Here is a 13142-nt window from a genome sequence, read left to right as displayed (position 1 = left end):
CAGACTAGGTTTAGAGTAATATAGAATGCATCGAATTAATCTCGTTGCTGCGTTTCGCTGCGGACTCTCTGTGTCGCTGAAATTCAACAGGTGCGTTCTTGCTCACAAATTGGGATTTCCTGCATACGAAATAAAGGAACTAACCTCCGAATAAAGTGTCTTCCTCAATACTAATAAGCGCGTCGTTATTTAGTCAGAACTAAGCGAGGTACCAAAACGGGGGGGCGGGGGGGGGGGGTATCACAATGGGGCAACGGGCTAGCTTATTCGCTATTAGAACCATTAACTGTACTAACAATAAACGGTAATACCAGTGAACTTTATTATTAATCTTACAGTAAATTTGTACAGCTACCATGAACTCTTGTGATATTAACTATCCACACCAGTGGTTTGTTGCGAGTCTACTCAATTTCTACTCATAAACAATGGACGGACTACGAGGTTATCATGCGAGTGCTCCAAGGAAATGACGCTTTGATTGTGTCTTTTTTGAAAAAAAAAAAAAAAAAACCACATTTACTGATCACTATTTCTCCTTCAGGTACTATAGAGAAATTACTTTTAAAAGTCAAGTCTACTTAGTTGAAGTTAAAGTTAAAAATCGTTGTCATGTATTAAATCAAGAGTTTTCAACATACACTCGTTATACTCTTTTTAAATTCAAAGTTCTAAGCGTACCCACAATTACTATGCACGTTCACATTTGCTGAATTTTTTTTGCGGTATTGCGGTATTCAGAACCCCCCAATGTCCCACTCTTCAACGAAACTGCATGTCTTTTGCAGTTTCTTTTTGAGGATTGTCGAATACTGTCGAGTAGATTCCATCGGAAAAAGGGATCTTACGAATCGTTCGACTCGACAAATCGTTCGTTTTAATATGTTTTACTATTTTATTAATTGCGTCAGAGCCGCTGGTAGACACGGTTATTATTGTTTTTACTAGAATTGTTTTACAGTGATGCATTCAGGTTGTTGCGCATACTGAGAAAACACGTTTTGTTTTGCAAATGTAATGAACATGGCGACGACCGGAAGTACGTCTGTTGTGTTTTGCAGTTTCAAAGGTACCGATATGTGAATGCGCTTCCTGCATGCAGAATCCTAAGTGGAATGTAAATATCATGGAATTTAAAAGTTAACGCTTTGTTCGGCAAATTGTTTCTTAAATATATTTTCATTTTTCATGGTGAAATTTATGTTTAAAGCAGTGATAAAAATAAAATGAATTCCGTGTCCTGGGCTCGAATTCACTGCCTGTCATCTACATTCCGCTCTGAAGACCAGTTTCATATCCTTTGTGCTTATGTGTCCGGCACACAAAGGTCATTTAATGTATGGGGGGATTTAATGTATCCGTATAAAATTTTACTTGTTGTAGTAATTTATCGGGTAGATATATTTGGTTTGTTTAACTTTTGTATTGGTTTACCTTATTTGAAACTGGTTGGATAATTTGTTAGTTTCATATACAGGAATCCAGCCAAACTGTGTTAAAAATGAATTAATCAAGATTACATTCAATATAACTGAATTATTAGGCATAGGAGGTGTAATTAATCATTTGCCAAAAAGTACAGAAAATAAGTTCACTTCTGTGGTTAACTACCACAAGTTTATTATTCCATTTGAAACGGAAGAAAACTTGTTATTTGAACAAAATACTGTGATGATTAAAATGATCAAAATTGGTTCTCACAACAGGGGCTGATCCATTGTTTTACTTAGGGGTGCAGTTCCAGGGTTTTTCTTAGCGGGGCGGGGGTGCACATAGTTTTTTCTGCAGAATACCAGTTGTATTAGAAAGCTCCTCATTTAAATGGGGGGTGAGGGAGGTGCATACACCTTTGCACTCCCCTATAGGATCTGCCCCTGTACAAGAAGTTCAACTGTAACTTTTGACGTATGCCTCTGCATTATAGTTTTTGAGATGACTAATGCTACTTTTTATATTTCATTCTAAGGCGTTCTCTATTTGATAATAAAATTAATGCACTGTGTACATCACAGTGAGGATACCTGGTTATTGCACTTTACAAAAAGCTGAGAACTGTACTGTTCAACACTGTACTTATGATTTGATTTGTCACTGACAGTACAGGGGCACCCAACGACCGTTTTCTCTCGAATGCTGTTAGACGCTGTTTTAGGCTATCTGGAGTACTTTTAAAGCTCTGTGGGTTAATTTTAGGTTGCACCAAAAAAATTTTATCTGTTCGGATATTCTAGGGGAACTTGAGTATTCTCGAATTTATTAGGGCTTTTTTGTCCATTTCCCGAAAACCTTAGGTCTTAACGCCTTTCCGAAAATGATAGCTGACCCTTTTTCGGTACCCAAAACGACATTTTCAACAGTCCGAAAACAACAGACATTAAATTTCTCATATCACGAAAGTTTGAGGTGCCAATTCTCTCAAGAAAATCAGAGGGGATTAAAGGCCTTCCGAACAGATAATTTACCGAAACGATCCGTTGGGTGCCCCTGACAGTAAGAAATTGTGAAATATATTATTGAAGGTGAAATGAAATGAAATCTTTTATTTTTACTTAGTGACGCATCCTTTTCATTTGAAAGTAAGTACTACATTGTTTTTTTGATGTGTCTGCTGTTAAATTGATAGCAGTGAGTAACGTAAATCCTTGAACGAGTTAATTTTGTATGTTACTGATATGAACCATAAATAATGAATTGACTTTACAGTAAACGTTTGGGCTGTTGAAAATAGGGAATTTAATTCTATTTTTTTATCAACATGGAGGATAACCACAATCAGAAAATAGGTCCCCAAGACGTAACTGTGTCTAGTCCTGAGTAATTGAGATTTATGCATTGTTGCATTGTACGGTCACGAGGGTTGTCCAATACTGTCGAGTAGATGTTCCCAAATAGCTGCCCTACAAAAGGGTGTCTTAGACTTTTGAATTTCAACCTCGTTAAAAACTTATGGCTTTGTTTGTTAAAGGATATCACAAGCTTTCGAACATCAAACTTTAGGGTGGTATAAAAAGAAAACGAAGCGATCTTTGAGAAATCGGAGACATCCTTTTGAAAGGCAATGTGTAACGAATCATTTGCGATGTTAAACACGTTGCGGCGATAATCGTGGCTATAAACGAACTTAAAGAAAAAGAAAGGGTAAATATCGCTTCGCTGCGCAAAATTTAGAAAACTTTTATGTTTTTGAAAAAAGAAAAAACGTAATCAAATTCTTCATTTATTTAGCTTTCAAAAAATGTACACTTTATTGGGGTTTATTTTTAAAGCCCCGCCACGAAACATATTAACGTGAGGTGGTCAATTGTGGTATACTGATACCTTAAAATGCGTCTCAATCTCGCACCACAGACCGCGATCTTTCTCGTGTGCGCCAGGAATGTGTGCAGCTTCGCTATAAGCGCGCGCTTGCACTGTGACAAAATACAGTCATTGTTCACGTTCATGCAGAGTGTTGTGCGTGCTTTCTATTAGCGAAATTTTTCACGCTGATGTAGACAAAAAATTCGAAACGTACCAGAAATTTATTCCGATTGTCATACGTTGTCATCGGTGGGTTCACGATAGGGTCATTGCAATAGAAAACTTGTTATGTTTGGCTTTATACTACCTTTGGTGTTTCTAGACCGGGGAATATTCATATCTTTATGTCCTTTTCCACTGTGCTTTTGTTATAGCGGCGTTTTGTCGATTGTCAATCATTGATTCATCGATAAGAGTATTTTTGCGATATACTACGGATATGTTAGCGGCGTAAATGACCATGCAAAACGCATCTGTTTATGTCCTCTTTCACCGTGCTTAAATGACCATGCAATGTTTCGTTTATACTACCTTTGGTGTTTCTAGAACGAGGAATATCCATGTATTTATGTCCTCTTTCACCGGTGTGTTTAGAACGAGGAATATTCATGTGTTTATGTACTCTTTCACCGTACTTTTCTTATAGCAGCGTAAATGACTATGCAAAGTTTCGTTTTTAGAACGAGGAATATTCATGTGTTTATGCCCTCTTTCACCGGTGTTTTTAGAACGAGGAATATCCATGTGTTTATGTACTCTTTCACCGTGCTTTTCTTATAGCGACGTAAATGACTATGCAAAGTTTCATTTATACTACCTTTGGTGTTTTTAGAACGAGGAATATTCATGTATTTATGTCCTCTTTCACCGGTGTGTTTAGAACGAGGAATATTCATGTGTTTATGTCAGGGGGGGCAAGCAGCGAGGCCTGGAACCGAGTTTCTATGATCGCCCCAGTTAAGAAATTTGGCCGAGCAAGACTAAGTACTGGTTTGTGGAAAACAAACATGGCGGACTTCCGTGAGCGCGATGCGTCAGGGGCACCCAACGGATCGTTTCGGTAAGTTATCTGTTCGGAAGGCCTTTAATCCCCTCTGATTTTCTTGAGAGAATTGGCACCTCGAACTTTCGTGATATGAGAAATTTAATGTCTGTTGTTTTCGGACTGTTGAAAATGTCGTTTTGAGTAGCGAAAAAAGGTCAGCTATCATTTTCGGAAAGGCGATAAGACCTAAGGTTTTCGGGAAATGGACAAAAAAGCCCTAATAAATTCGAGAATACTCAAGTTCCCCTAGAATATCCGAACAGATAAAATTTTTTTAGTGCAACCTAAAATTAACCTACAGAGCTTTAAAAGTACTCCAGATAGCCTAAAACAGCATCTAACAGCATTAGAGAGAAAACGGTCGTTGGGTGCCCCTGATGCGTTTGTAAAGTTTTGTAAACGTCGTGCATATTTCACGTTCAAACATCTACGAAAAAGCTTCAGTTGCCCTGCATCTAAATCTTGGACATTTGATCGAGGCATCGGTGATAAATATTCCAACGTAAACCTGTGAGCCCTCGCGAGCGGGAACTCCACAGTGTGAGCCAGATTGCATCATCATCATTTATCCGTTCTCCAAGTGGAGAATTGGGCCGTAAGCTCTCTGCCTCCAGGCTGTTCTGTCCTCCGCAGCCGATGCTGCTGCTGCCCATGTTCTTAAACCTTCCTTTTCCAGCTCCCTTTCTACAATCCTTCTCCAAGTCTCGCGCGGTCGACCCCGTTTCCGTTTGCCTTCAGGTACCCATGTGAGAGCAATTCGTGGATGTGAGTGGTGATCCATTCTGAGGACGTGACCCAGCCACGTCCATCTCCTCCTTGCCAGATTGCAGGCATGAGCATTTTTGGGTGTCCTATCAACGGGATAAACTGAAGTATTTCTCTATTTCCGGACTCCCAGATGGCAAGGGTTGCTTTTTCTTAACAGCTTCGTGACCCTTTTTTGTTTGCACTTACTAAACTAACAGCGTTAAAGTAGGTTTCATAGTGAGTGCAGTGGGTACGGCATTTTTCTGTTACGTTACTACAAGAGGTCTGTTTCAGTTTCAGGCAAAGCATCTGGCATTATTTATGAAAGCGAATACTGGATAGGTCCCTCAGCAGAATTGAGAATTCATCACCATCTCTTTGCCGTTACAACACAATAGTTGCGTCATTGATTGTTTTTGTTTCTTCATAATCCTTAGACTTTTGTTTTAATATTCTTGACTTAACGGCTTAAATAATGGGTCCAATCAAGTCGTTGACATGGAGAGTGTGCAGGAAGTTTGACTTTACCACCTCATTTTGTTGCTCTTTCTGGACTAATTTTTTATGTCACCTCTCAATCAGTTTTCAAAGGGTTCATGCTCCTCTCTTGCACTAAGAATTGTCATTTGAGACAAGTACTATTAAAGACTTCTTCGTCTGACTTTATATTAGTCTGCCTTATTGTCTTATTTAGCTATCCTTCCACTACAGGAACAAGCCACTGATAATCAACACGTTGGGCCAAATCATGAGTTGATATATTAAAATCCTTACTCATCTTTTTGCTTTAGAGGAATAAAACAAATCCTTTGGTTACCGGTCATTTGATTAGCCCCTAGCCAGTTAGCCCCCAACCACAAGCCAATTAGCCCCTTACTCATGCTTAAGGAAAAAAATATATACAGTTTTTTTATTTCTGGTAGGGGGCTTATTGACTTCTGGTTGGAGTTTAAATGTTTAGGGGCTAATAGACTTGGGGGCTAAATGACTGTTACAGATCCCTGTGCTTGACGTCTTTTCTTGTTATTCTCGAAAGCCTTAAAGCCAAATCTCAAAATTGGCCTATTTCAAATGTTGTGGAGATTCTTTTGACTCAGGTTTACCCAAGTTAAAGTTAGTAATTAATAATCTGGATGAATGACCATTTTACCTGCTTACCTCATTACTACCACTCAACTACAGGTAACATGACCTCATTTTCCTTCCCTGGGTCTATTTCATAAATTATCTCCCTCAGCAGATGAGTATATGGCAGCCCTATTTTGATATCCAGAAGTATTACAGAGCTTTCTCCCACCACACAAATAAAACTGATGCTTATCACCAGTACAAATTATGCCAAAGCATGTGAGCAGAAGCTGCTTTCTTTATTTTCACGGGTAAATAACTTGTAAATGAAATACCTCAACCCAGTAAAGGTTCACATTGAGTCTGTGTCTAGCAAACAGTCCATTTTGGACATTCCCATATGCAGAAGCGGAAAAATGATTTCAAATTTGCGAGTTCACATTGGTACTGAACAGTAAGGGATGGAGGTTTCAAAACCTCCATAATTTATCACTGCATTATCGAGACACGCAAACTGGTAGCTATTTTCAATGTTGTTGACTGATCTGCAACTGCCTTCAAGTTTCATGATTAAATTAAATTACTCGAAAGAAAGTCTTCAGACTCAACACACTACAGGAAAATCATACAGTAAATGCAGTCTTTCATAAGAAAGTAAGTTACGACGGAAAAAACTTTAGACAGAAAAGCTTGTTTAATGTAGTCAATGTAAGCTCAAGTTTAAATGTACAACTCTGAACAGTTGAGAAATATTTTAAAGACTTACGTTCGGAGGCTTCGCGATATATAATGCCAGACATGAAACAGTTCGACATCGGTATTTTCCATAGAAATTTGGGAAGAATAATTGCTCGGTGTGAAGATGGAAAGTAATGAACCTTGAAATTTCCACAGCAAAATAAACACTTCAGCTTCGTTTTCTTCCTGAGACGGAAAAACCTCTCCAGGCAACCAAGAATGCAACCACGCTCGCCAGGAAAATAGCCCAAAGCTGGTCCTGGATTCCCTTAGTCCTGATTGCCTCAGAGCTGTCGTTAAAAATTGCTAACAGCGAATAAAAAGTTATCGAATCGAAGGCAAACCCTGAACAAAAATGGCGGCGAAACATGTTTCGGTTACCTCGTGTTATTTTCGCGTTGTGCGCATGCTCGTTACGGTTCTCAAATGATTGACAGATTTCTTTACTGGGGCGATCATAGAAACCAGAAAAGCGGCGAGATCAAAGGTAGCTGCCAGCCCCCCCTGGTTTATGTACTCTTTCACCGTACTTTTCTTATAGCAACGTAAATGACTATGCAAAGTTTCGTTTATACTACCTTTGGTGTTTTTAGAACGAAGAATATTCATGTGTTTATGCCCTCTTTCACCGGTGTTTTTAGAACGAGGAATATCCATGTGTTTATGTACTCTTTCACCGTGCTTTTCTTATAGCGACGTAAATGACTATGCAAAGTTTCATTTATACTACCTTTGGTGTTTTTAGAACGAGGAATATTCACGTGTTTATGTCCTCTTTCACCGTGCTTTTCTTATAGCGGCGTAAATGACTATGCAATGTTTCATTTATACTACCTTTGGTGTTTTTAGAACGAGGAATATCCATGTGTTTATGTACTCTTTCACCGTGCTTTTCTTATAGCGACGTAAATGACTATGCAAAGTTTCATTTATACTACCTTTGGTGTTTTTAGAACGAGGAATATCCATGTGTTTATGTACTCTTTCACCGTGCTTTTCTTATAGCGGCGTAAATGACTATGCAATGTTTCATTTATACTACCTTTGGTGTTTTTAGAACGAGGAATATTCACGTGTTTATGTCCTCTTTCACCGGTGTTTTTAGAACGAGGAATATCCATGTGTTTATGTCCTCTTTCACCGTGCTTTTCTTATAGCGACGTAAATGACTATGCAATGTTTCATTTATACTACCTTTGGTGTTTTTAGAACGAGGAATATTCACGTGTTTATGTCCTCTTTCACAGTGCTTTCGTTATAATGGCCTGTGAACGAATCGACAACGTTGGACCGCCGGGTCTGTTGTCACTAATGAGATGCGATTTTCCGATCAACAACATCCAGGTTTCGGGTCGTGTCCATTCGACGAATCGATCGAATCGATCGAATCGACAACGTTGGATCGCCGGGTCTGTTGTCACTAATGAGATGCGATTTTCCGATCAACAACATCCAGGTTTCGGGTCGTGTCCATTCGACGAATCGATCGATCCGACAGGCTTTATATCCACCTAATAGCTAATGAGATGTAATTTTCCGATCGACAACGAATAGAAAGTTCTCTTTTCCGATGGAATCTACTCGACAGTATTGGACATGAGTGTTCTTTTTACATCTCGCAAAGTAAACAGTAAACGCCTTGCAATGCTGTTGCTCCAATTGAAGTCGCAATTCCTTCAGTTTGATCAGCAAGGTCCATGGACAGGACTCACCACTCAAACGGCATTTGGCAGAAATCCTTAGGTTTGCCGACAGAGCGTTCATTATTAACTACCGCCGGTAAAATCAAACTTGAGCTCAACCATGAAGCCATCACCACTACGTTTATGATCGCTACTACAATGTGCTTTTTCCATCTTCTTCGCCAGACAGCCATTACAGGCATATTTTGATATCGAGTTTCAATAGCTAGCGAAAGACTGGTGAAAAACCACTCAATTGCCAATGCGACTGATGTTGTGAGAGCAAAGGATTGTAGCAGCTGGAGGGCAGAATTGTCGCTGCTGAAAAAATAACGATACAAGTGCAGGAAGCCATTGACGGAGATGACACCACTTGATTCGTACAAGATGCTCATTATGACAATATCAGTGGCTAGTCTCTCACGACGAGGAGTACGGAAATTCCCACAGCGAACCAATCTCCTTTGCCAAATCTGATGGTATATGTGGTCGATGAAAACCATACCACTGCGTTCTATCACTTCTGCAATTCCATGGATCACTCCAATCGCAGCAATTGCTCTTACATCTTCAACATCCACTTGTAAAAATCTCAGCATTACAGCCGACCCATAATACAACGGAACCAACAGCACAAATGAATGTCCCGGATGGCTGATCCTCCACAATCGCTGGACACAAAAGCGTGACACGCCTTTAAGAAAAACCGTGATGAGCGGTGCGAATATGGCAATGAGTACTTTGCCAACAATGTTGTCCTGTCTGTTATAAGCTGGATATATGAAATAAGCTTCAAGAATACCCGTAACATATGTTAAAAAACATGGAATTGTTAAAGATAAAAATAACGAGAGCTGTTTTTTTCTTGGCCCCCTGCAAAAATGTTTGGTAATGATGCAGACTTGAACACACAGACACAGAAAAAATAGAACATTTCCTGGTAGCACTTGAAGCTTTGTCAAGTTGAAGTGAGAAAACACGAGAGCTTGGAGTAGGCGATAACATACATCAAATATATAAAAAGCTAGAGCTGTTAAGGAAAGTGTCAGTTTTAGTCCTGATATTTGAAATGGACGAAAATAAAATAGGCTATTGACGAAAAGCCAACAGTAGAAAAAGAAGGCAAAAATGGCTTCGGAGACAGTTCTGATCCATCGTAGTTTGTTCGGTATCGATTTTTCTGGATGGACTAAGCAGTTGAGCTGAGTTTGAAAGCTGAGATAATAAACTAAAATTGAAATCATTCCGACAATGACGGCACTTAAAACAGACACCAGAAATCCAACGTAAGCTGATTTGCAAACAGTACGGACGAAAGACGGTCTAAACTGCTTCCAAGCCATAGCTCTATCGTTTCCTACGTCCCCTGTTTCTTCGGTTTCTTCTGTCGAGCATGCGTTCAGCAACCTTGCCTGAATCTTGGAAGAGGGCAAATAATCCAACGTTGTTACATCTCTGTCACTGTATTCTTGGTAAATGAGCTCATCTACCGGCTGACAGTACCATTCTTTGCCCGTGTCTTCTAGAGGATTGTACCCAAATAACTCCAAATCGCGCTCGGCTTCATCAAAGTCGGAATGTTCAGCAACACTGCGGGTGAAGCTAAGAATTATGTGACCGATGAACTCAACAACAGCGTGGCCAATCATGTCGTTACGAGCTGCAGTTGTAGAATTGACTAGCGAGTGTATACGGGCTGTGTTAATATACCACTATTGCACACACGAGAAAGCAACTATAACGTCAATTTCCTCCAATAAACCTTGACTTCTATATATAGCTTTAGAGAGATAATGTATATTATATATTTATCAGTATTCTTCGCTGTAAGTGTTTCAGGCCATCAAAAAAAAAGTAGTTTTTCTTCCGCAATGGATTACATGTAGAGAAGTGCTGTTGGCTATTTCAGTAGAGGCGGAAGTGATTATTTAAGCAAACTCCCACGATGGCAACTACAACAGGAAAATCACGCAAAAAAAAAAAAAAAATTAACGAGCACACCAATGGCTCTGCACGTCCGTTATAGATCTTTATACATTTCTTAGCCGTCTTCTGCAAATCAACAATGTGAAACAACAATGTAAAATGACCAAGTTTTGGGCATTTTGGAGAACACGAACGACTACTGACAACTAATTTTTCGTATTTCCTTTTAAACTGAACCTTGTTACTCGCATATTTAACGCGATCACGTTTTGAGACTGATCGGCACACGCAACAGATCTACATAGCTAATCGCGAAATTCGAAGGCAAAACTATAAAACCATTTTCTACTAGGCGTCAGGAGCTTAAGCAAACTCCGCAATGACCGCAACGGCAACGAAAAAACGTCACTAAACAAAAGATTAAATGAGAAGAATAATCACTATCCATGTGCGTTTTAAATCTTTGTACATTTCGTCGCCGTCGTCTGCAAAAACAACAACAACAACAACAACAACAACGTGAAATGACCAAGTTCTGCGTATTTGGAGAACGGTAGCTTTTTCTTATTTCTTATAGGAATTGATCGCTGGTATTACATATTTAGTTTCAGCAAGTTTTCAGACCGATTGGAGTGCTGAGCAGATTTAGATAGTTACGAAATTCGAAGGTAAAATATAAATCTACTTTTTGTAAGGCGTCGTCCCTGGCGGCGGCGTCGACGCTACTGCTTAAGGTTCCTAAATTGCTAAGACAGAATGAGACGTTGATCACAGAACGAGAGCATGGCATTCTATCAAGTCAAATGCATGCTGGTTGGTTAATAGGATATGAGTAGAGCAACCTTTTTGAGGGAAGGAATAAAAGAACTATTTAATCAACTGTATACTCGAGTTTGCTTATGCAGCAAATAGCCCGCGCGGGAATGCTACTAAACTCAGCATCAGATGCCGACGGTGCTTTTGCCGATGCTCGAATAAATTCATAGGCCAAAATTCTGCCAAAAGCTGTAACAAATTTATTGCATTTGGCTACGAAATTTTAACTACCTGGATATGTGATCTTGTGTGAAAACCTTCAGCTCAACATTATTTTTTTGTATCAACTAAGTGTTAATTTTAACTTCCTTTGTGCCAAAAAAGGGTTAAAATAAAACCATATCGTTAGAATCGTGATTTTGTGTCAAAACGTTCAGCTCTACATTATTTTCTTTCAACCGAGTGTTAAATGAAAACTTCCTTTGTGCCAAATAAAGGGTCAAAACAGAACCATATCATGAAAAGTTGTGATTTTGTGTCAAAACCTTCAGTTCAAAATATTTTTGGCTTCAACCAAGTGTTAAATTCCTGTGTCAACAACAAAACCATATCTTGAGAGTTTTTATTTTGTGTTAAACCCTTCAGCTAACACTATTTTTCGTTTCAACTGAGTGTTAAATTAAAATTTCCTTCGTGTCACAAATAGTTAAAACAGAACCATATCTTGAGAATCGTGATTTCGTGTCAAAACCTTCAGCTAACATCATTTTTTGTTTCAACCGATTGTTAAATTTTAACTTCCTCTGTTCCAAAAAAGGGTTAAAACAAAACCATATTTTGAGAAATGTGATTTTGTGCCAAACTTTCAGCTCCACACTATTGTTTTGTTTCAACCGTATGCTAAATTTTAACTCCCTTTGTGTCAAAAAAGGGTAAAAACAAAACCATATCTTGAGAATCGCGATTTTGTGTCAATACTTACAGTTCACCATAATTTGTTTCAGCTAAGTGTTAAATTTTAACTTCCATTGCGCCAAAAAAGGGTTGAGGATTAGAGATTCACTGGTAGATATTGATTACTGGTTAGAGGGTGTTTTAAAATTCTTTTTCTGCCATGGAAAATAAAATATAGCATCATTCCGTCCCTTTTTTATATTAATGTAACTAAATCACTCCTGGGGGAGTGGGGCTATGACACGTGCGACCATCTGTCCCAGTGGGGTAAACCTCTGACCAGTAATAGATTGAGCCCATACATTCATCCGGGTAAGTAGGATGAAAACAAAAATAAAACTTTTATAAATGTTGATGAAAGCTGAGTGGTCCTAAAATGGGAATTATTTTTGCCCCCCCCCCCCCCCCCCGCCAGTATCCCGCTATTTTCAGTTTGTTTTTGAGCCTGCAATCGTAAAATGGTTCACGCTTGCACTATCTAACTGACATAAAATGGTAACAATTAAACTGGTACTGGTGAGCAAAATAATGTCGCACCAAATTATTAATCCCAAAGGGGGTTGTATCCCTCGTATAAAAGAAAATTGTCGTTCTTTTAACTTTGCAAGGCTACCAACCCGAGAAGCTAATAAAAAAGTTTATAACCTTTTCTTGTTGGATGTGCAGTACACATAGCAAGAGATAACATACCGTAGAATTTCGGTTGTAACAAAGAGACCGAAGGCTTTCTTGATTGGGTTACAACAAGAACACAAGGGAATGGAACAATTTTGTGGCCCCCGATGAAGATTGTCAATGGGACAAAGGGCATTTTACTTTCGGGATCCAAGGGAATGGAATTGGCTAGCCCACAATATTAAGAACACTAAAGGAGTTGATAGTTTCAAGCGGACACTTTTTAATACTATGTTTCATGCGAAATAACT

The 13142-nt window shown here is 39.0% G+C and overlaps 1 protein-coding gene across 1 annotated transcript; it reads right to left on the bottom strand.

Moving 5' to 3' along the window:
* Positions 1-499: 499 nt before the first annotated feature.
* Positions 500-12614, bottom strand: LOC145469752 (uncharacterized). The gene is made up of 2 exons (XM_081453546.1): positions 11694-12614; positions 500-11579 (listed from the first exon to the last, which is right to left on the bottom strand). Exon 2 carries the CDS (start codon positions 10227-10229, stop codon positions 8607-8609), a length of 1623 nt encoding a protein of 540 aa, XP_081309672.1. The 5' UTR covers positions 10230-11579; positions 11694-12614; the 3' UTR covers positions 500-8606.
* Positions 12615-13142: the final 528 nt, after the last annotated feature.

This window comes from Orbicella franksi, chromosome 15 (genome assembly GCF_964199315.1).
Source record: "Orbicella franksi chromosome 15, jaOrbFran1.1, whole genome shotgun sequence".
In the NCBI taxonomy this organism is placed as follows: domain Eukaryota; kingdom Metazoa; phylum Cnidaria; class Anthozoa; order Scleractinia; family Merulinidae; genus Orbicella; species Orbicella franksi.
The sequence above is the reverse complement of the archived record's forward strand: the minus strand, read 5'-3'. Positions and strand labels throughout refer to the sequence as shown.

Coding starts and splice junctions, on each gene's coding strand:
- LOC145469752 (XM_081453546.1), bottom strand. CDS start 10,229: ATGATTGGCCACGCTGTTGTTGAGTTCATCGGTCACATAATTCTTAGC.